The sequence below is a fragment of the Balearica regulorum genome, chromosome 2, assembly GCF_011004875.1.
Source record: "Balearica regulorum gibbericeps isolate bBalReg1 chromosome 2, bBalReg1.pri, whole genome shotgun sequence".
NCBI lineage: Eukaryota > Metazoa > Chordata > Aves > Gruiformes > Gruidae > Balearica > Balearica regulorum.
The window spans coordinates 158,913,825-158,938,740 of NC_046185.1; the positions used below are offsets into that span (position 1 = coordinate 158,913,825).

General features: G+C 41.0%; 1 protein-coding gene across 9 annotated transcripts in view; it reads right to left on the reverse strand.

The window, feature by feature from the left end:
• The window catches only part of RBM33 (RNA binding motif protein 33), a 102,996-nt gene that overhangs the window by 4,909 nt on the left and 73,171 nt on the right, over positions 1 to 24,916 (reverse strand). For 3 of the 9 annotated variants that reach the window (XM_075746649.1, XM_075746646.1, XM_075746648.1), the window contains 2 exons: positions 14,298 to 14,507; positions 12,685 to 12,873 (listed from right to left, as the gene is read on the reverse strand). In XM_075746649.1, the coding sequence (XP_075602764.1) occupies positions 12,685 to 12,873; positions 14,298 to 14,507 (399 nt within the window). Of the gene's footprint in view, positions 1 to 12,684; positions 12,874 to 14,297; positions 14,508 to 22,998; positions 23,539 to 24,916 lie in introns of those variants that run through there. The other 6 variants (XM_075746647.1, XM_075746650.1, XM_075746654.1 and 3 more) reach the window with 4 other exon arrangements.

Consider the following 24,916-nt stretch of genomic DNA (forward strand, 5'->3'; position numbering starts at 1 on the left):
ACTTTTCTAGATGTCATTACAACCTCCTGATAAGTATAAACATAATTCTCTGCTCCTGCATCTCGCTTGGAACACAGCAGCATACCCCCACATTTGGGTGATTCCAGCACTCTGAAGGTCAGTCTCCAGGATTTTAAACTTCACCTGCAAAAACTCGGTATCATCATTGAGACTATCAAAGTACCACCACATATCTTTAGATAAACAGCTGTTCCTTGGGAAACCACATACAACCCTACCCATTGATACATTTTAAGGTGACACACTTTGAGATGTCTCAGTGAAAGAATTTTTAATCCAACTAATGCATTCCCTGTTCATTCAATCTAACATAGCATTTTAAGCAAGATGTCAAATGCCTAGATGAAATTTGCTATTAAAATTATCTACTTCTATCTTTTTTGAGCAGGTAAGACTCACGTTGATAAGATGCTTATTTAACAAGAGCCATGGTACCTGATAATCAATCATATTTCTTTATATCTAAGCCTGACAATTCAGCTCTAGGCTCTTTCTGTAACTTATTTGTCTGTGATTTTGAAGTAATTAATTTTGGCAGTAGCTACCTTGCACCTTCTTGTATTTGACAGGAAACTTCCCTCTCACCAGGAAAACCACAGAAGTTTGATATTTGCGTCACTCCTGTGATTTCAAAGTGAAAGCTGAGGAAAAGTTAAGGGATTCAGCAAACCTGATAAGCATCAGCAGGTTAATTTGCACTGTATAGTTTCTGGAAAGCAGCTACGATGGAAAGAGTTAGCTAAGTCACTGCAACGTCTTAGTTTCTGAGCTGGTAGGAATGGGATTTAGCTTTAAAATAAGAAAACACTTAGCAGATTTTTTTTTTTTTTTTAAATCAGAAAGCTCTTGACAAGGTTAAGCACATTTTACCAATAACAATACAGTCACGCTGCAGAAAGTGCCCATGAAAGACCTTGGACAAAGCTCAGTTCTCTTGGAGGTTATCTGCTGGAGTGGGTGAAGGAGGTGCTGAAGTTTGTGTTCTCCTCCTTTACCAATGTCACTTTATTATATTTATAGAACTGTATCCCATACACATTCTCTTGACAGGACTTTTCTGTCTAGAAAAGAATGAAAAACTAAATTTTGAAGACTAAGAATTAATCACAGCCATTAAACAAGATTTAGAAACAAGACACTTGTTTCTTGTTTCTTGAAAAAAAAAAAATCTTTGAATTGCAATTAGAAAAAAAGAGAAGTAAATCTGTTCCTTTCAAAGAACTTGACACACTTAGTATGAGAAAAACCTCTCTGAATCACTGAAAGGACAAGTATTGCAGAGAACAGTTGGACAAGAGGAGCTGGAAAAGAACACAGGGATGCATGCTTTCAGGTTGTACCCTGCATGTCCTGCCATCGCCTGCTCCTCTCCCCTCTCCAGCTCTCCTGCTGAACAACCCATCCTCACGACGACGTTGGGTCTCACTCAACTGCCACAGGAGACTCTCCCCATGCTTTATGCCCCAGACCCCTGCTGTGACCGACTGAAGAAGAGAAGCTGCATTTAGTGACTTTTTCCACAAGAACTGAGCTATTAATGCATTAATATTCTTGAGATGCACAAAAGCAAAACTTGATTTTGTATACACCCATAACAATAAATTATTAAGAAGCTGCTTGGCGATTAGCATATTAAAAATTGACTAAAGACATTCTGCTATAGTGCAGACTTATTAGCGAAATTAGGCAAAGTATTTAAATACCGTTATAGATAACTTATTTATACTTTCATAAGAATTAAGAAAGTTTATTGACTGACCAGTTTGGGTATGATGTCACAGCCTGTTCCTACATTGTATTACTGCCTTATTTTCCAAAGTAAAAAAAAAAAAAAAAAACCCGAACCAAAAAACGGGCAATCAAAACATTAAATACAATTTAATTTTAATACTCAATTGCTTTGGCAACAAGGCATCAATTCTTGGGTAAGTCTACTGAAAAGCACCTTTATCAGGTTTAATTTCACTTGTCAATACAGACAACTGTGGAAACAAAAAGCCATCCATCTGATCCTCGGCTGAACTGCCTAAACACCACCCAGTACACAGCCCAGGGGTACGGCAGTAACTTCTAGCATCAGGGTCTGTACTACTGTGGTTACACATGCCTATGCTTTAACAAGAGGGAGAATTAAGGACTGCAAAACAAAAGGATAAACTAATGCTACACAAAGAATACTTCCCTAGTTGGAAACTGTCTGAAAGAATTTAATTCAAATGGTTTTAACAAAAATTCTCAGCCCCCACTGCGCTCAAGCTATGGTAGTGAAAACGATGCAGAATCACTTCATGTTTGTTGAGGTATATTAAGTTTATACACCTTATTCAGGTATAAAAATAGTCCTTTTTTAAAAAAAGAAATAAATAAGGCAATTACTAAGCTAAGTTACTTTGATGATACGAACACCATAGCCTGAAACACCATAAATCTTTGCTGACAAAGATGTTTAATATCTCACCACGTATCATGATCTACATTGTGTTTTCAAACAAATCCTCACCTATCATGACTTGAAAATATGAACATTATTCATCCTGCTAACAAAGATCTCTTGAAAATTTATGTTCTGATTTTGGGACAATACTTACTTACTTGAATTACTATTTAAACCCCAAGTTTTATGCTTAACAACATTGATTGTCAGGCACAGAACAAGTTGGTACGATTTTGCCTGAGTGTGTAGGTCTTGAGCTGCTGCTATCCCATCCTGAGCAGATGGGTTATCAGCCGGGCATACAAACCAGTGTTCCACTTCAGTGGAAACCTGAAGTAAAGTAACTGCATACTCATCCTGCTGGATTATTTCTGTCTCCTTGAATTCAGGATGATATGTAGTTTAGAGCTGATCCTCCATTTAGATGACGTTAACAGCGATAGTATGAAGAAAATGCATTTTTTTGTGTAATTTTATTAGCTCAACATGTGGAATTTTATTAGCTCAACATGTTGTTCAAGGCATTATCTTAAAGACTTACTTCACCAGCTTCTGCTTTTGTTGATTCCAAATACACGTGCTAGGAAAATACATACAAAATTAATTAATTTTGCATATCTTAATCATGCTACCTTGCTAGTTTAACACACTTAATTTTTTTCACCTTTTTTGAATAATTTGGCAGGTTTTTTTTTTTTCAGGGATAACATTCAGTATTTCTAGCATCCGTAACATTCTCAGATAATTTGAGTGCTCACATATTCACTACAAGGCGATCTCGAAATAACCACCTAGACAGCTGTTCTTTTTAAACATGCTCTTGCACCAATCACACTATCCACTGTATGAGCCAGCTTACTTGTAAAGAATGCTCTAATAAATTTCCAAAATTATCGGTACCACTGTCTAATTATTTTGTTAATGTAAACCCCCATACATTTCTTTAAAAATGAAAGGAAAACCTGAAGTACTGCATTAGCTATCATAGAGCTTGCACAAAAATAGATGTTCACTTACGTTTTCAGTGTTATTTTTGTTTCCCCACAACATATCTAACTTGTCTTTCCAACACAATACTGTACCTAAGGATAGATTTAAAGTTTTGTGATTTCACATTGCCTAACTACTTCTAGACAAGCTGTTGTAAAAAGTTAATCAAAAGCTTCACTGAACAAAAGCTCTTCTTGCATGATTCTCTATATAACTAAATCAACTAATCTAGTATTTGCGCATTTTTATCTATAGACCTTGTTTACTTTTGAAGTTAATGACATTTATTTGAAATTACTACCTGTTCATAGACAAGGGCTTTTTTTAGTCAGTATCTAATATGAACAGAAACGACATGATTTTAAAGGAAGCAGTTAAGTCTTATTTTTGGACTACCGACCTCAACAGCTGCTAAAACTTACACGTGAAACATGGAACTATGGATGTCTCCTACAAATCACCATACAAGAAGCCTTGAAGCAAGGAAAATTAATTTTAGAGTAATGAGGAATAAAACCAAATCTTAAAACCCCCTTCCCCCCACCCCTCCCTTCTTCCCAGACTCAACTTCACTCCCCATTTCTCTCCCCCCCAGTGGCACAGGGGGATGGGGAATGGGGGTTGTGGTCAGCTCATCACATCTTGTCTCTGCTGCTCCTTCCTCCTCAGGGGGAGGACTCCTCACACCCTGCCCCTGCTCCAGCCTGGGGTCCCTCCCATGGGAGACAGTCCTCCATGAACTTCTCCAATGTGAGTCCTTCCCACGGGAGACAGTCCTTCACGAACTGCTCCAACGTGGGCCTCTCCCACAGGGTGCAGACCTTCAGGAGCAAACTGCTCCAGCGTGGGTCCCCCACGGGGTCACAAGTCCTGCCAGCAAACCTGCTCTGGCGTGGGCTTCTCTCTCCACAGGGCCACAGGTCCTGCCAGGAGCTTGCTCCAGCGTGGGCTTCCCATGGGGTCACAGCCTCCTTCGGGTGCCTCCACCTGCTCTGGCGTGGGGTCCTCCACAGGCTGCAGGTGGAATCTCTGCTCCACCATCATCCTCCATGGGCTGCAGGGGGACAGCCTGCCTCACCATGGTCTTCTCCACAGGCTGCAGGGGAATCTCTGCTCCATGTCTGGAGCACCTCCTGCCCCTTCTTCTGCACTGACCTTGGTGTCTGCAGGGCTGTTCCTCTCACATCTTCTCACTCCTCTCTCCAGCTGCAACTGCTGTTCCACAGCAGCTATTTCCCTTCTTAAATACATTATCCCAGAGGTGCTACCACTGCTGCTGAGGGGCTCTGTCTTGGACAGTGGTGGGTCTGTCTTGGCTCTGTCGGACATGGGGAAAGCTTCTAGCAGCTTCTCACAGAAGCCATCACTGTAGCCCCCCCTGCTACCAAAACCTGGCCATGCAAACCCAAAACACCTTTCTGAACAAGTAATTCAGTGTGTTTTAGACCTGAGGTAGTATCACAAAGAAGCTAAGAGCCTCAGACAGGTCTTCATATAGTACTGACGACAGCTGTTCTCTCATTTTCAAAGAACGCAAAATTCTAAAATAATCCTTTGTCTTACGATTCCCGTTAGAATCATAAAAAATATGAGTCTGTCTTTCCCAAAGTATCACATCTCATTTGGAATTTGATCTGAATTTAGTATTATTCCATAACCTACTGATCTTGAAAGGCCAGTTGGGGGAGGCAGGGAACGACTGGCCACGCAGCACAGCCTCTGGGGACGAGCTGGCTCTACCGAGCATCACTCGACTTCCCATTTAATGGGAGGACACTCACGTTCCCTCACAGGAGGTTTCCTTGTTGCCACTCTGCGCTGCACTAGACTCTATCATGAATTCCTAAACTGCAATATCACAATCCTCCCAAACGTCACAGCTCTGAGAAAACAACTTCATTCACATTCTTCTCCTTAAGTTGTCCTAGTCAGACGTTCACCAGAGGATGAAAACCCCTTCCTGGATCCACTCGGGTGTAAAGGATTGACAATACACACAATAACTTCCAAGGGATTTCAAATGACTGGTTACTCTATGGATTCGGGCATACAGATCTACCGTACAGCACTTCCCAAGACGAACCTGAGATCAGAGGTATTCTGGGCATGTTCCCATTCAACCCTGGAGAACAGAGATTACATTCTTACATATTTCCAGCATTAAAAATAAAAAACTGGTTTAGGCTGAGGAGGAGGATTTTATATGGAAAGGATTTAGGCAGCATAGAGCTCATACTGATCTTGTTCATCTCCTTTTTTCAGCTTCCTCAGGCACTGCCATGGGAAGATGCAGATCTTGTGCTGAATGGAAAATGCAACAAACCCAGTATTTCATAATCACTCATGCTTTTGATTGACAGTTTGTCTACAAACTGTTTTAAAACATACTATTTAATTCAACAACTTAAAAAAAAATCAGCAGCTCTGGCTTTTTCTGCAGCTGAACTATTACCAGTGGCTAAAGCAGGAATATCAGAAAAGGACTACTCCCTCTGCAGACACTCCTTTGGGCCTGCAGACCTACACTGCCCTCAAATTTCTCCTCTACACACGCTCTGTAATTAAAGCTACACTTCTACAATACTAGTGAAAATAATATTGAAATAGTCTGTATGATAATGGCAATAATCTCTAGTTAAGCTTCACTGCAAAACAAAGAGCCTTGAGACAAGCAGCAGGACATCCATGAGTAGAAAGCAAGAGATCGCTTGCAGAAAGCAAAGATCTTTGACATCAAAACTCTCAGAGGTTACAGAGAGGAAGAAGTTAAAAGGGAGATAACAGAGCACTGGGAGATGGAAATCAAGTAGGTAGGAGCGAGATTGGAGCAAGCACTCATTTCAATTACAGGATACACGCGGGAAATAAAAGTTTTCTCTACTTAATATCTTTCACTGAAGTAAATGGACTACCTAATAGACCGCACATTCAGTTCATTGGTGAGTTTGGGATTAGGAGTGGCAAGGCCACTAAAGCCGCTAAAAAAAGGTCTACGCAAAAAGAAGGTGTAAACTTTCCTAACCAACATCATCTCCAGTGTGTGATCCAACCTGCCCTGCAAGAAGTCAAATAGCAGCATGGCAGGCACTTTCTAAAAAGAAGGATCAGATTCTATTTATTCTTCCGTCTCATCGATAAACGCAGACACATTTTTCTTATCCTTGCAGTCTCCGTCTCATCGATAAACGCAGACACATTTTTCTTATCCTTGCAGTCTCCTGACACCTGAAGCATCTTTCCTGGGAGTGACACTTCCTAGCCATTACCAACAGGCACAGAGGCTGGGACAGAATGTATCTATTTTATCCTCAGCTGTTGCAACTGATGTCTTCCACCTTCTGTCCCTCCTTCCTGCTTTTCTGCCACCTGTGACTTCCCACTATCCGCCTTTGAAAGCGCCCAGCTTTCCATCTCTGTATGCGAGATGAGAGGAGAAAAGATCTTCTCCTGTCATTGAGATGGCATCTCTAGCTCACATACTGCTCGACAGCAGGACAGGGTCATTATGGAGCTGCTCTTCTCCTTCCCCAGCCCCAAGGATGGAGTGGGACTGTCCGTGTCTTCTCCCACAGCTTCTGCAACAGCTGACAATGTTTTTACAGGTAGAAAGACCAGACAGGTCACCACGCCAGCCCTGCGCACCTTGTGTGCCGTGTCACACTGAGAACACGTTGTAGGCGTGCTCATCCACGTGTGCTTGTCATTTCCACTAATACGTCTTCAAACTAAAAATGAATTCAGCAATTTTGAATAGTGTCAGCACAGATAGCTGCCTTTACCCTAACTGAGCACTAGGTAGCACTGTCACTCTAAGAAAGCGAAGAGAAGCACATCAACATGGCAATTTTTTTCCCTTCTAAGACCAGAAGAGAAATGACTACTTTATGAGACAAAAACTCATATCTGTAAAACTACTCAAAATACACCTAAAACTGCAACATTCTCATCACCTCTGATATACAACAAAGGAGTTTTCTGAGTACTTTTTCCTGCTTTTTTTTTAACCACAAGAATTTGTGATCTTAAACCTTCACAAAGCAACACAGATTTTGCACTGATGTTTTATGTTTACAACCATTTGATGTAAGATAATATGATTAAAGATGATGATGGAACACCTCCAGAGAACAATCACTCAGTACTCAAATTATCTGGAGAGCCAGCAAATGATCCCCTCAACCTGCCACCATCCTAAATAAAAAAAAAAAAATAATCAGAAGGTGGCAATAATCAGCTGAACACAAGCCTCTTTAGACAGTATAAATATTAAACCCGGACTCAAGAGCAACAAAAAAATGCACTAGGATTTTCATGACCTTTGCAACTTATTAGTAATCTACTTTAGCAAGTGGTTCTGGACAGATGTGTACTGAATGTCACTGCTCCAGCACGGTCCCCAGGAGGCTCTATTTTGGTGGTGTGCTCAGAAATCTTCCGTACTTTCCAACACTTTGGAATGCATAATTTTATTTATAGCATGTAATTATTTTAGATTCAGCACTCAGATTTTACTGCTGGTATGTTATTTGTATCTGAAAGCTGATCTCCAGAAAGAGTCTGACAGCAAACCATATGTTGAAAGAAAGCACCTTTCCCGCTAATTTAATCATGTTTGAGTTGTAAAATGCAGCTATGACTAAGGGGCTTGTGTTGGGTTTGTGCGGCAAGGTTTTGGTAGCGGGGGGGCTACAGGGGTGGCTTCTGTGAGAAGCTGCTAGAAGCTTCCCCTGTGTCTGATAGAGCCAATGCCAGCCGGCTCCAAGACAGACCTGCCACTGGCCAAGGCCAAGCCCATCAGCGCCTCTGTGATAACATATTTAAGAAGGAAAAAAACAGCTAGAGAGAGCTTTTGCAGCCGGAGAGAGGAGTGAGAAGATGTAAGAAACTCTGCAGACACCAAGGTCAGTGCAGAAGGAGGGGCAGGAGGTGCTCCAGGCACAGAGCAGAGATCCCCCTGCAGCCCGTGGTGAAGACCATGGTGAAGCAGGCTGTCCCCCTGCAGCCCATGGAGGGGGGATGAGGGGGTGTAGAGATTCCACCTGCAGCCCGTGGAGGACCCCATGCCAGAGCAGGTGGAGGCACCTGAAGGAGGCTGTGACCCCGTGGGAAGCCCACGCTGGAGCAAGCTCCTGGCAGGACCTGTGGCCCCACGGAGAGAGGAGCCCATGCCAGAGCAGGTTTGCTGGCAGGACTTGTGACCCCATGGGGGACCCACGCTGGAGCAGTCTGTTCCTGAAGGTCTGCACCCCATGGAAGAGACCCACGCTGGAGCAGTTTGCTCCTGAAGGTCTGCACCCTGTGGAAGAGACCCACGCTGGAGCAGTTCGTGAAGGACTGTAGCCTGTGGGAAGGACTCACGTTGGAGAAGTTCGTGAAGGACTGTCTCCTGTGAGAGGGACCCCACGCTGGAGCAGGGGAACAATGAGAGGAGTCCTCCCCCTGAGGATGAAGAAGCAGCAGAAACAACTTGTGATGAACTGACCGTAACCCCCACTGCCCGTCCCCCTGTGCCGCTGAGGGGGGCGGAGGTTGAAGCCTGGAGTGAAGTTGAGCCCGGGAAGATGGGAGGGGTGGGGGGAGGTGTTTTAAGAGTTGATTTTATTTCTCATTACTCTGTTTTGCTTAGTAATAAATTAGATGAATTCCCTCTCTAAGTTCAGTCTGTTTTGCTCATGATGATAATTGGTGAATGATCTCTCCCTGTCCTTATCTCGACCCACAAACTTTTCGTTGTACTTTTTCTCCCCTGTCTAATGAATGAGGGGAGTGACAGAGCGGCTCTGGTGGGCACCTGGCCCCCAGCCAGGGTCAACCCACCACAGGCTGTTTTGCGGAGCCCCAAAGATTTTCTTCTATTCAGTATCTTGAGAATCTTAACAGTATTCTTCTTCTCCTATGTTAATAACAGAGCTGCTTTAATGAAGCAAGGATGAGAATGAAAGAGTTCTCAGTGATTAGACAATAGAGGATATTTCAAAGCTCATATACAGGCAAAGATAGTTTTCTCCATTTCTAGGGTATGGAAGAGAAAAAAATGCTGAATTTCCAACTTCAACTGTAAAAGTCTCCTTCATCTTGTCTTATGCGTGCCCAACTATTCCCAAACCCTGACTGACAGAACCACCATCTCAGTGCAAGCTGATGACAAAGCTAGGAGCACTGACCATCATAAATTGAGGGAAGTTTTCAACTTCCCTTCCCAAGGTTTGTGCAAGGTACCTGTACCATGATAATGATACTGACATGAAAAAGCTAAAAATAAAAATCTAACCCTTTCGTACCCAGAAAAACAAAGTAATGTCTTCCTCCCCATTCATGCCATTAATCAATTATAGACTATTCCATAAACAGGTTAAGACTTGCCATTACGCCAGTGAAGATCCTCTTCCCGAGAAAACACATGCAGGATAAGCACACTGCAACAAAATCAGGAGCCAAACTATACATTTGAAAATAGAAGCTGGTGTGGGATCAATTGCTCTACACATGCACCGACATGGAAGCTGCAGATTAAGCAGAGGTCCTGTACCAGGTGGGACAAGTGCTCACGATCTATTCTTCTTGTTGAAGAGCAGAGAGATCATTGGGAAGGATTTCTTCCCCTTCTCTGGGAACTATGCCTCAGCGCAACCATTCCCATGTTCATGTCTTGACTGCAGCCAAAACTGATACAGAAGAGGCAATATTCAGATTTATGGGCTGAGTTTGCACATCGCTTTGAAGCAAGACGCTTGCTCACCATTAAACACATATGTTCTACAGTTTGGGAAACTTTACCTTTAAGCAGGGATTTGGGTGTTGGATAATTGGCATGTGCTGTGTTAAGCCACTATCCAGGCAGGAAGATAACTCCTTAAGTTCTGATTCAGATTTGAAATTTCTTTTACAACTGCAAAAAATAAGCACGACCCCCCTCCCCAAGATAAATAAAATTTAAGAAAACAGTATCTCAGAGTTCAGTTCATTAAGGAAAGTTTAGCTGAATATAGCTAGAGATAGGTTATTCTACATCTTAAAGATGGAGTCGGCTACAACTGACTCATCTTTCCCTCCTCTATCTCTTGAACTCTGTCTGAACCAGCTTAAAGCTTGGCACCTTGCTTAATTTCCAAAAAAGCAGCTAGAACTGCTCACCTTGCCGTTTTCTCACAATGGCCATCTTCCCAAATCCCTCCTATTTCAGTTCATCAAGCTGCAACACTTCACCTTAGAAGACGAGAGCTCAGCACTACCCGAGATCTCTTTGCTCCGGTCACGGCCATGACCCGTCCTAGCCTCTCACACATAGCGTCCTCATGCACGAAAGCCCCAAAGCGCGCAGGGCGAGCAGCCCTTCCATTCACTACTTGGTTCTCTTCAGTGGCTCACCTCTGCACTCCTCCTTGCAAGTCACTTACACGAAATGCATTTTAAAGGAAGAACGAGGAAATAATCACATAGAGTATCCCTTCACTATCGAAAGCCTCCTGATCATTTCCAGTTGCAGGGGATTTTGTACAGCACAGCACAAACACTAGTAAAAGTACTAATTTACAGCCACAAGAAAATCCACTCATGCTCTTTGGTATATTGATATTGTTGTTATTTTCCTCTTCCTTTGCTGTCCCAGTAAGCTGTCCTTATCCCAGTTTTACCTTTTTCTTCCGATTCTCCTCCCCATCCCACTGCGGGGAGGGTGAGCGGGCAGCCGCGTGGTGCTCAGCTGCCGGCTGGGGCTAAACCACAACAAAATTCAAGTGCAGAATTAGCACAAAAGCCTTCTACATCATTAGCTAAATTCAAGCATCTCTTTCAAGTACTACTTCTAAATCTCTGATAAAGTGAAAGTAGATGATTTAGAAACCATAATTTCCAGAGGTACAACTGATGCTGCTGCAAGAATACAAGTTTTGTAGGGCAGAGGGATGTATCCAATCCCACTGGAAAATTAGTTTGGTTTTTTTTTTTCCTATAAGTACATCCTTCAAAGTTGGTCTGTGACATTGAATTGAGAGACCAGAGTTTGGAGTCTGCTATGAAACAGCAAGTACTGAATAAATTTTTTAGCATATTCTCAATAACTTCTCTCAATCGTGAGTATTTCCCAACCAGGTTTCTATTAATCTCCTTCTAATATTCTCATGCAAGATTTAGCAAGTAAACACTGAACAAATGTGCTTTGGAACTGTATGAATAATTTCCTAGAGTACTACAGAACATGAAGGGACAAAGTATTTTGTGAGAGTATTTTTGCTTTCACAAACAAATTAAACCTCTCTGAATTGATGACCTAAATAATTCAGCATTATTCCATTTACTAAATTGGGAAGAACTGAGGCAGAGTGTACATTTTTAGGAGAGCAGTGTGTTCTGCAAGAGAGATGATCCCACTAATAAAGAAGTCTCACAGAATAGCTCCAATTCATGCATTGCATTTGTCTGAAAATGTTGATCCTGTCAAAAGGAGCATTCAAAATTTAAAAAAAAAAAAAATCAACGAAAAAAATCATCCTCATCTGTATGTCTCATTATTCATTGACTGATATTTTCAAATGTACTAACAGTAAGTCAGACAGGGCCTCCTAAGCCCTTCAGTGCTTTGAAAACCTCCTGTTTTCCTAAAGTCAGTTTAACTGATACATCAGTTCCAGGAGGTAGTTTACGATCAGAAGCTTCACAGTACATACATCAGTGCATGTGTGTCATAACCTTCAAGAGAACCTTCTAAAAAAATAAAGGATAAATAAAATCCTTCAAAGGAGACCGTGTTTTCATCTGAAAAAGTAGATGGTGCTACATGGTACAACATCTCCACTGGGTAATGGTCATTAATGCTCTTACCCCAGGACTGCAATGACAAGAAAAGGTAAATGTCAAACAAGAGGGTAGGTGCAGGTCAACAATAAAAATGAGGACAGCAACTAAAAATACCTTTGCTTTGATAAAAGCATTTGGCTTTAACAACCTCACAGAATCGACAGGCTTGTATTGTCTACGAAACTAAGAGACACAGCACAGGAACTCCAAAATGAAGGAGACTTTTGCAGCAGGAATGTGATGGTTAGCAAAATCCTACCGTACCTCCCCTGCCGCAATATCATCACGTGCTTGTCTTTGCTACCAGGTGTAGCGTGTGTGTGTGTGCGCCTTCAAACATAAATTACCAATAAACACACATTGTATTTAGTGTCAGGGAATTAATTGAGCTTTCCGGAATGAAAGCCTTTTGGCACAAAAATGATAAACCGAGGTTGACCTACCTGAATGGGTCCCACTGACATCAGCAGGTTTTTCAGTTGGACATCAGTAGTTGATGAAGAAAGCCCTTCAACTGACACAATACAGGGCTGAGGTTTGCACTCCACCACTCGCAGGTTCTGTTTATTTGGCATCAAGCGTCCTCGGCCCATCTGGCCTGCTACTCCTCTGCCTCTGCCGTGCATAATGACCTGCCAACAACAAAAGTAACAGTATTTTGATTTACTTACCCAGTGCTTCTGCTCACTGCATTTGACAGGCGATATAAAAGTTGGTGATTTACTTAAAGACTTGATTAAAGTACGTGTTGATTTAAAACAGCTTGTTGCTGTTTGCTGATTTGAAAAGCCATTTATTAACATATTCATCCACTGCTTATAGAAACCTTTTTTAGAAGGGTAGCAATGTAGAGAGTTATGTATATTGCATCGAGGCTAAAAGCCTCAGCTTTAGCACAGATCGACCAAGCGGTGGAGGGGCTCAGACCAAAATATATAATCCAGTTTTTGACACTGATCAGATTAGTAGCGTGTGTTCAGCTCCCATATTTTGGGTCTGACCAAAAAACCCAACCTGTGATCCCTCTACTTTCTCTCTTCTCAACCCACAGGTAAATTTAATGTACCTGCCAGACCAGCAAACTGCGTCAAGCATCTCCAGTCTCTATTGCTACCAACTCTTGGTCTGTTATCAGGAGGGAGTACTCACATATGCTAAGTAACTTTTAAACAACTTTTTTCAAAGTTCCTTTCCCCCAAATCCTGTAAGATCTGGCACCACAGTATCCTCTGGAGCAGAAAGCGTGTGGATTTAATTCTTGTAAATTAAAGGTTGAACAGTTGGAGAGAGGAAAAATAACAATGAAACAGAGCAACAAACATTAAACAGAGTTAACACTTAACATTGAGTTAACACTCAACACGGTCTCTCGATTCCTACTTGGAAAGCCTCTGGAGGGTAATGACTTTTCACACCCCTCCGCATCAGTAAGGAAACTTTATCCCTACATGAAGCAGGAAGATTACGGCCAACAGTTCAAAACCAAGAAATAACTTAAAAGCCAAAGTACCAGCTATTTTCAGGGAGCGTGCCAGTTTGCAGGTGCAGAGAAGGCACACGCCACTGCCACCCAAACCTCTCCCTGCCTCCTCCCCGTGCGTAAATCAAGTTACAAGATCACCAACTGTTTTGAGCGATACTAAGTTTGAGGATCAACCAAAGAGCATCCTGAAACAGTCGCTGTGTGCTCCTACGTATACAGGAAACAGCCAGAATAAAAGCTTAAGCAGAACTTCAGAAAAACTCTTGGTTATAAAGCCAGACAGCATGTTGGATACCATCTCCTACAGTAGCTATCTTGGGACACACGCATTTCCCCCAGGGAGTACTGTGCTGGCCAGAGAGTCAGCAGATGAAACAACCTGCAGGCATCTCCAGTCTGTGCTGGGTACGAACAGGCCTCTCCAGATTAAAAGCTTTATATGCAATTATGCATCTCCTGGGTCATGCAGCCCTGCGCTAGCAATTGACAAACAGAATGCTAGTTATTAATAGAGCAACACAGCTAGACAGTAAAACTTCTAGCAGCAATATGCATCTAAACAAAAAAAATCACCTTTTTAGGTTGATGGATTCCCTGGATGTTTTTGACTCCTTGAGGAGCTGGTGAATGGATCTGTGCCTGCTGCTGCTGTTGGTGCTGCTGCTGTTGCATTCCCTTTGTCAATGTGACCTTCCGCACTGGCTGCTGTTTCGGCTCCGGGGGTTGTTGAGGCCGCTGGGGCTGGCCCTCTGGGTGAAAAAAGCCAGCATCCTCTCCCCCCTGCTGAAATCAACAACACAACAGGCGGCTCAGTGTCCAGACACTGCAAACCCTCGCCCTGAGCAGCCTCCTGCACATCCAGCTCCCTCGGCACGCAGAGAACACCCATCGGGTTTTGCCTGCTAAAGCAAACCGGCGGCTGTGGCAGGCGTGCGCGAGGGCTCAGCCCAGAAATCGTGCTTCAGTCTGAAATAAATCCACAGCATCCGAAGTACGCTTTACTTGGTTCAGGCTTTATTGTAATTACAATGTTCAATAATGCCTTTTCATATGCAAAGAGGCAAGGTGTTTTCAATTCTCTTTCCAAATCATTCTTTCTTCCAGGGGGTACATGTGAACTATGGTGTGCGTTATTTATTTTATAATTTTTCTTTGAAGAGAGACATACACATTGCAGAAGAAGCAAAGAACCAGGCAAATACTCTGCTCATCTTTAAAACTCCAATCTCTATTTAGTTAAAAACTGCTATTTATTTTGAAACTCATACGTATTCTGCCAACTTCTATACCAGCAGCCTTTTAAGCACTCTCCTTCCTCAAACACTGTCCATACTTGGAACAGTTCTTCTCCAAGGTTTAGTTTTATAAAGCTCTTATTATAGATATTTATAATCACAAGCACAACCAAACACCACCTCAGTGCCTCTCTCATCCAACATAGCTCTTTCCACTACCTCTCTCAGTGCAATCAAGCACAGTAAAAGCATAAGCTGAAAGCACTAAGAGAGAAATTATTCCCTTCCACTGCCTCTACTCAAACAGTTCCATGTTTTCTACAGACAGACAGGCGATTCTTGAACTTGTGTCTGGCTGTCCAGATCAGATCAATCCCTGAAAAACATCCCATGGGGCAAGAGACAGCAGAGCCCGACAAAAGATCAGGTACTTTTGCATCTATAAAGCACATCATATTATTGTATGGTTTCAACAGTAGTATCTATATCTTGACTGGACTCCAACTTTAGAACTCAAATACCAGTGAACATTGTACCTGCAGGGGGAAGGTTTCATCTAAGTCCCTAACCAACCTCAGGTAACACTGCAAAGGCTCTCCAATCAAAGGCATGTCTAAAGGGGAAAAAATAATGAAGAAAGCATCTTTATTTACATAGGGGTTTTTTCCCTTTTCCTAAAATATTCCCAAGTCAAAACTCCTTTACATATCACGAACCAGAGACTTCATACTAACTGGCACATTTCTTGCAGATAAGGAGACAAAAAACACAAGGCTGAAAAGGAATAGGTTTATGGTCTAAGAGTGAGATTATCTTGATTGAGAATATAAATCATTACCTCTCTACTGGGATTAAACAAAAGCAAAAGAAAGATCTTCTGAAGGCTCTTCGCTATCATTTGAAGAGAAATAATCTGGTACTGGTGATATGTAGGGTAGTCTCATGTTTGCAAGTTCACTAGTTCACAATTCACAGCCCTAAATCAAGTCCTTTGTATCACGAAGTACATGCAGGCAACAACGTCAAGAACTCAGCTACTTAAATCCCAGACAAATCAGCTTCATCACCCCCTTGCACCATCTACGCTTCACAAGCACGATCTGTGAGAGGGAACAATTTTGAAGCTCTTCCCACTTAAGGGCTTTCGTCCACAGCGTCCAAAGCGAGAAAGCGATACAAAACTGCATCCTGTTTTTCCACTTCTAATCACTTTTTTTTTTTCTCTGCTAAACCGAATGGCTCTGTGGCTTCACAGAAAATTTTTTATCTAAACCCTTGAGAGCAGTAACCGGTGAGAAATTATAAAGCTTTCCCTTCAGAGTGTCTCTCTTCATTTACTGCTCAAAAATATAAAAGCACCAGCTCTCCTCCTCTCCTGAAAAACCCAAATGTATGCACACAAACAAAACCTTACCAGGAAATCAGCATTAAATCCTCCTCATATTACTATTAGTTCCAATACCAGCATCACCATAAGCACTATGCCCTGATCAGATAATTTCTTTTATTTGACCCTACAGCAGGTGGAAGATGATGAAACTAAAAGCAACAAAAAAATATTCTAGGAGGAATTTAAACACAGTAATTGGGAGTTAAAATCTAATCTCTGCTAACTGCCTGCTGTAAAAACCAACCATAAATATTTGCAACCATCTCTTTCCAAACCAAAAAGCGATCCTAGCACATAGGAAGAACATCTGAGAGTGAAGCCCTCAGGTACAAAACACATCAAATGTGCTTATTTCTGAAACTTCAGAAGCAAACAATCATTTCCGATAAAAGGCTAGGATGGCTAACAACCACCCAATATTTAACTACCAAGCCAAATTGTCACCAAAGAAATCTGTATAAACTAAACACACAACTATAACAGTGTCAAAGGCATAAGCACACAACATTGGTTCATGCTGATGAAAAACTGGACAGGGTTTATTCCCTGCTGGGGTCTCAGATGCCACCTTTGGGCTTCACTGCTAGCACGATGCTCCTGCAAAAGGCTGAAAAGGTAGAACCGTCTCCAGACTTTTTAATGAACTAATACGTTTCGGAAATAAGAAAACCTATACAAGACAATAAAGTCCATAGGGTAAGAAAAGGGGATGGAGCAAGGTCTGCTTGTTCCTGCAACACGAAGGAAGAAAGGGCACCTGGATCAAGTCCTTTCTTTACATTACTGCTCTGAACATCATCTGCTCCTTGGGATGACTTGAAGAGGGGGAGCAGAGGTGAACCTGCAGCACCACTTCTCAAGAGAGGTCCGTGAGCAAGCGGCTTAGTGCTCAAGGACTAGCAGTGCTCCCTGCAAGTCAGCAGTACATTGTTTCCCATTACAGGTAGCTCTGGCTTCAACTAAAGACAAAATCTGGCGGTTTTCTTGAGAAAATGAAAACCAAACGTGACTCCTCGGTCACTATGTGCCTAACAAACAGCCTCAGATACAAATTTTAGCACCAATTCCTTTTTCACTGGTTAAAGACATGACAGAACAAGGGCAAGCACTGTCTGAGCCAACATGACCAACCTATGTATTCAGTGGCAAATTAGACTCACCACCACCATCATCCTTTAAACTTCTTCTATGTAAGCCAACTAGCGGCTTCTTCAGGCACGTCAACAAAGAACAAGTCAAGCAAAACATCCACAAAGAGCTTTTAACATCTGGACTTAAAACTATAGAACATTACGTACAGGTCACACACTCCTATGAGGGCATTTACATTTTGGAATAAAAGAGGTATGATTGTAAAGATGGCTGTATATACGTTGACTCCGGATTTTCACTCATGAGGTACACACTAGGCCAGCACTCAGAAGGTAAATCAAAACACACAGCAAAGCTACAGGCAAGCAGGTAAGTGAAGTTGTATTGCAGAACTACCCAAAAAGATGTCTAAATCACAGAAGCTAAACTGCTAGCATCTCTTCTACTTAAAATGTCTCAGTTCTAGCTCATCTGAAATCAACTTTTGCCTTTCTTAAAGACAGTTTCTGTATTGCTGATTTTTCATTACCTTACGTCACTGCCCTCTCCAAATTAAACAAGTAGCAACAGAAGAAGGTATTAAAATTTTAAGTCTTCTCTTGTCAAAATACATTTTAATCTGATTTTTTCTATAGCATTTTGACACGTACAGGGCAAAACTAGATTTTTCAGAGATGCATCAATTCATCACCATGGCCTGCCTCATACGATTTGAGGCACGAAGTGCTGAAACCAGACAGAGAGACCCAAGATTGATTGATAAAAGCTCTGGTTTTATACTGCTAATTTCCTCTAAAGTCCTCTGCAGAAAAGTGAATTTACATTCTTTGTCTGCAAACCAATAAAGGAAGAATGTCCTCCTGTTATAGTCTACTGATTAATTTCTATATTACAAATCATTCTGACCTTCAAGCTCTAAATTTCCAAGTTTTACAAAAGGTCTACCTTTCTAACAGGCTTTTCCTAGCCAGGAAAGTTCTCTTGAATGAAACTTTACCATTAGTAATGAAAATGCCTTTTTTTTAGTGGCAGGAGTTCTGTTGAGGGGAAAGTATAAACACTATCTTTTAAATTTCAAGTACTGCAAGATTGTTAGCAGTGCCAAAACGACAAGTTAATTTCAAACACTGTGTGTAATTAAACAAAAAACTCAAGGGATAGAGGCAAAAGGGTTTGATCTACATGGTGAATGGTTTTCAAACTTCTACTACGGAAGAGTCCGCAGAGTTTGATCCAAAACTGGACTAACAAAAAAGAGAAATGATGCCATTCAATGGCCATGAATTTTACAACTGATTCCCTGATACCTATCAAGGCTGTTTTTCAATAGTAAGACTCTCTCACTGTACATATATATAGTCAGTGTTGTGTTTTGAGAAACATAAAGACTGTTCTGTCAAATATGAGATCACAAATTCTGAAAGCAGAATTTTATGAGGGACTGCTTGAATTCAGCAAGCTGAAGCTCTCTACTCTATCATAATCATTATGACAGTTTTACAATCAAGATGAAGTTTATTTGCCACCAACATTAGCAGGACAAATTTATTTATAACAAATGCTTTAAAAATGTACTGATAAAAACCCCTATTGATACTGTCAGAGCTGCTTGCAATTTGACAGATCAAATCTTATTTTCATTCTTAAACCCCATGAAGGAATGGTATCACCAACTTGCATTCTGTAGTGAGCAAATTGATTAATCCCCCTCTATAGAAATCTCAACTCTTGATTACACCTATCAGACGTTAAGCAGCATTATTCTAGAGTGACAACACTTGACAAATTCCCAAACCATTTTTCTCAGCCTTTGTGGCCCTGCTAGCTTGTATTAACCCTGATGAAAAATTAATTTTCCTTATCTTCTGCTAAACCCCAAAATCCAAATCCGCCAAACTGGCAACTCTTTCTGTAAAGGTATTATGAAAACCTCTAAAAGATTAATTGCATGTCTTCAGGTGACATTAAATTAATTTCTGTACTCGTGACAGACATTTGATACTCCGTACTGAGAGGACAGATAACATTGTCAGGATACACAGAAGGACAGTGGTGCAGTGTCCCAGGGCAGCCTCTTATGAATTCTCCTTTCGATAAGGCCATACTTCACTGTCATTGGCACTGTTAGTGATCTTGCAGCCCATAGACCTCACTGCACAGGTTTCTATTAACTACGACAATGCTGTGTCTATCCATATAATCTTTATAAAGCTAATTCAAAATCACCCAATAGTAAAGGGATGCGCATGTCAGATAAAGCACTTAAAGGAAATAAACTCTGGTTGATTTGTGTAAAAATAACACAGAGGAACAAAATGTTTTCATCTTTTCTTAGATGCACTCTAAGAATTCTCTGTAGCATGATGAAGGCTTAAATCTTGCAGGGAAATCTCAATTCAAAAATGTCTTGTAATTGATTTCCTTTAAGAAAGGAGAAACCCCTCATCTGGTACCATTTTAAGCCAATATTTCTAGAAATGAGTACCTCTGGAGTATCACAGGAGTTAGGAGGGGAGAAAAAACCAAAACATCCTTGGGGTTACTAAATTCATCTTTAAGGACAAAAGAAATTACTATTCATCAGCTATATAGTTTTTCATATGTAAACTTATAGTTTACTAATACTGTGACTGACTATAGTAAAGACAACAGACATCTACACAGCCAACTGTGATCCCCATGTAACAAAGAGAAACACCAGTAAAGCAAAACCCAGGTAGAGCAAGAAAGACTATCATCTAATATACACAAGTATTTTCTTGCTACAATTATCATAAACATAAATTAAAGGCAATCCCCTAATAATTAGCAATTTCTCTTTGACTGGTGCTCCAAATGCTCTACCACTTCGATACAGCCAGTTGACAGATTGGAGACTGGGAAGAAGAAGCCTGATCATTTACCAAACATCCCACAACCAAGTGACATGACCAAACACTGTTTCTGAACAGCTGAAGAACTGTTTTCAATCTGTCAAACGTCAGTGAGAAACATCTTTTTTTTTAAAGGCCTCCTAAGACCTTTAAAATTCTTTTTTAACATTCAAGAATAGCAGTACATAAAAAAACCTCCCGCTCTCCAGCCAGGCTAGAATACATTATCAATAGACAACTCATCATTAACAACTGGTTTAAGACATACTAACGGTCTAGGTTTGACTCAGAGTACACGCAGAAATAAGCTACATCAGACTACAGAAGTGGTAGAACAACCAAAGCATTCCCCGTTCACACCAGAAAAGACAGTTCTGGGGCTGGCCAGTGAATTATGGGTTATTTTTCCCAGTCTAAAACTTCTGCATGGGGCAAACTTACCTCAAACAAGAGCACCCAACCTAAGCAATAAATAAATAAAATGCAGAAACAGTTCCCTTCCTGTGATAAAAAGACACTGCTAAGCTGCTTCAGCGAGCCATGATGCGATGACTATCGTCTCTTCTGTGCCTAATGGTGTACGAAAAGTCAGGACATCAAGGAGAAAACATCTTGCAAAAAAAGCAGCTATTTCCATTTAATCCCATGTATTAACGGAATTCTTACCTTAACTATCTCCTCCTCTGCCTGAGAGGAGAACTAAGGCATGGAGAAGGACTGGCCAAAGAGATGTTAGAGAATCCCAGCCATACCCATGCTACGCTGAAGTTTCACCGGGAACAACAGAAACAGATGATCAGACACCGAATCATGACTACATGCTTTTCTAGTACAACCACCCACCAGTTCATTACGAAAAAAATATAAATTGTGTCAAAGCTACAGCAAAATCAAGGTTCTGGACTGGATATGTGTAATAGTTTCAGAAGGACCTTCATTTTTACATTGCTGTCTGCAAAATACATGACATAGACGTCAATAAACTTGTTTTTGAGTTTCCTGGTTGCCTTCCCAGTTGCCAGTCTCTGAGATAATTTTTTGGACAGAGAATTTTAGCGAAGGCTGGACATGCAGGGAAATCACCAAGAGAAAAGGCTCCTGTTGGAAAATACCAGCAACTCAAAACTTCTGATGGCCCAAAGCTCCTGAAAGAGCACTTCTCAGCCGGACACCAGCTATGGCACAGAAAGCCAGTACTGGGTATCCGAAACCAGTACAACGGGAGCTTCCCCTCTTGTGCTATATCTGGTTTTTCTAGTTCATGCTCCTTAAAGCTTAAAACTAATGGCAACTTGAATCCCTCTGGTGTGTTGCCCTAAGCTCCTTGTACAGTCTTGACATGGACAACCCACATTACCTCCCTCCAACCAGTTAGTGTCAGGACTCTCCCAGTGCAGAGCCACACCTCTGTAATAAAGGTCTACTCCAAGTTGTTAAATGGTATGTCAGGTTTGACCAAGGCATCTGTGACTTCTCAAAACATTCAAATTGGACAAACCTGCATGCTTCTCCCCGCCAAGTTAAGAGATTGCATTTAATTAATTTTCATTTGAAAACTAGCTCTTTGTAATGCACTTCAACGGTGTTACAGTAGCCTTTAGGCATTTTCTATCAGGAAACTGGGCTACTAGATACTCCGTAACACCAACATCGTATCAATGTGAATGTTGCACTATAACACAGGGCAGAAAAACTCTCTTTTGAGACTTAACAAGAGCAACAAGCCAACGCCTTGCTTTCAGGGTGTTCAGGGGGAAACAGTACTCTTCAACATACAATTTAAAAGTCTCCCGAGGAAAAGGAGAAACCTGTTCTGTAGTCTACAACAGGAAATACTTTATTGCACTTTAGATCCAAGATATCCACAGCAAAATTAAATTCAATTTAGGTAGATATCTCTTCCCCCTTTCAGGGATTTTATTACAACCCCCCCCCCCCCCCCCCCCCCCCCCGCCCAAAGTACTATCTGCGCCTGGTTTGGTTGTCAGACCCTCTAGTTGCTAAATGTGTCCACATATGCCCTTGTATTTCATTTTCCCATTAACCAAACATGCCCCAAACAGTACAGCATAGCCTGCCTCACTGCCCCAAGCCATGAAATACTCTGTCTCTATGGGGACCATCCTCATTGGAGGTCTGGGAGGACAGGGTTTACTGCCAATTTTCAAATGTTTCATCAAAATACTATGACTTTTTCATAACAGGAATACCACAGGGCTCCCTGACTTCCTTTTTTTATCTGGGTTTTTTTGGTTTTGTTTGTTTTTGAGGCAAATTTAAGAAATTAACGTCCATTTGTGAAATATTTCCCGAGTGAAACCTTGCAGGTCGTGGCAGGCAGAGTCCTTTTTCAACAGGATTTACATTAGTACTGCTTCAAAGGTCTTGCCCATTTTGACACTCTGTGAATGACAACCTGTCATTCAGATACCACGGTTTCTGCAAAGTCCATCAGTCCGCTGCTGATAGACTACAGACGTTATCCATACCACCTTCAAATACTGGGATACAAATAAACCGCAATGCCATTCTCCTGCTTATTAAAACTAATAGTATGGTATGCAGTGAGAGTTCCTGTGTTGTTTCTGCGGAGCTGGGAGAAGGGGTCCCTCAAGAACTTGTCATGTAGATGCCAAAAACTTAGTGTTTGTAATTCCTGACATATTTAGATGAAAGGCGCTATAGAGCTTTCAAGTCAAATATTTTTAATTAAACTTGAACATACACATGCAAGTAGAAACAAGTACAAACATTAAGCAAAGTTGGTTGATATAGTTACATTATCAAACAAGAATCATTTCAATCAGTATCTTTTTCCATATTTAGAACTCCATATTCACCTCAATTACTCTAAATACGAATAAAGTTGTCTATCTTCCATTCTAATTATCTTTTTCTTTTTACAATCTGAGGACATTTTTTGTGACAGGCTTTTCAAACAAAAGAACTTGCCAAATCTTTCTTCAAGCTTTTCAGATGAAGCATCATCTCAGGTTTTCAGGAATTATGATTACTAGTAAGATATTGCCACTAATCCAACAGAAAACACTGAGATTTTTTTTTTATATATATATATATATTTTTTTTTTTTTTTAGGAAAAAAACTCATTGTGCAGCTTTCCACAGAGACAGATTGGTGTGTTCTTGGTGCAGCATAAGAACCAGCATTTTCAGGCCTTTGGGACAGACACACATCTCTCTGAGCATGGCAGGCCATTTTCTGGCTAGAGAGAAATCACCCAACAACAATATAAGATGACTGAATGACACAGAGATTTTAAGATACTATCATTTCCCACAGAACCTCCAACTACATGAAAAACATATTCAGCACATATTTTATATGATCTTAAGATATTTAAGGTCGTAGCTGGTACAAACCTGTTCTTCCAGGACTAAAACCACTTCTAATATATTGGCTTAAGGAATTCAGTTGTACCTGGTACTAGAACTATTTACCAACAGACTGATCACAGAAAGCCCAAAGAAGACCACCACAAACAGCCAAGGTATTAGAAAACATGCCTCATCAAGAGGAAGTGAAGGATATTAGTGCTCAGAAACAGTCAACAGATCTTTAAAAAAGAGACAGCCACAGAGAGGCTTTAATAATAATAAATTCTTTCCCATCTCTCAAAGTATAACACAAATAGCCATAGATTCAAAATTGCAGCAAGAAAATGTGGCTTGGTCACTAATAAAATTCTCCTAAATGTACATGTTCGACACTGGAATAGATGGTCAAAGAAATCTCCAATAATGAGATCTCAGAAAAGGGCTGGACGAATCTGTCAGGAATGCTACAGAGTTTATCCCCCTCCCTCCCCCCACCTCAAGACAGAATAAAATATTTCTATGGTCCTTTCACCCCTATTTTGTATAATTTTATGATCACATTTTCAAGTGATTTATTAGGGTATTTCTTCCCTATACTCTACAATCTCATTGAGTTTATTCTTATGAGTATCTTTAGGACTGACTTCAGGCTCCTCACCAAGCCAGGCAAATCTCAGATGTTTTCTTAGTGAAATACACTAGTCTGAATACTCAGCAAATACACTGAACTGCTCTATCTGGAAAGGATGGCTCTGAAGACATGCCACACAAACCATAAAGTACACTGAATCCATCAAAAGCTATTTGGGCCTCTATAAAAAAAACCCCGAAAAAATCAAAGTTTATCTACTGAACACTACCTCAATTTCCAGGAACACAACATTTAAAAGAGTAATTAAAATGGAAAAATATTCACTGTACTGCCATTCCTGGATAAATTACAGGAGTATTAGAAAGGGATGGGTATATGAGTATTTGGGGGGGGGGGGGGTGGGTGGGAGGCAGGATTTGTTTTAAAAAAATAGCATCAGATAAAATTGTTAATGACAGTACCTAACATATGTCACCTTGATATGCGCTTAGTTTGACATACTGAATGCTGAATCTTCTTCCCTTTTCTTTAAGTATAAGAAGCCATAAATTAAGGCATCATGAAACAGATCAAGTGGACAAATTAAAATATTTCTTGGAATTTAATTAGCAATTACAATTCCATAAAAATATTGTGGAAACACATGAAAGGCCATTTTACCCTCTTAAGTAACA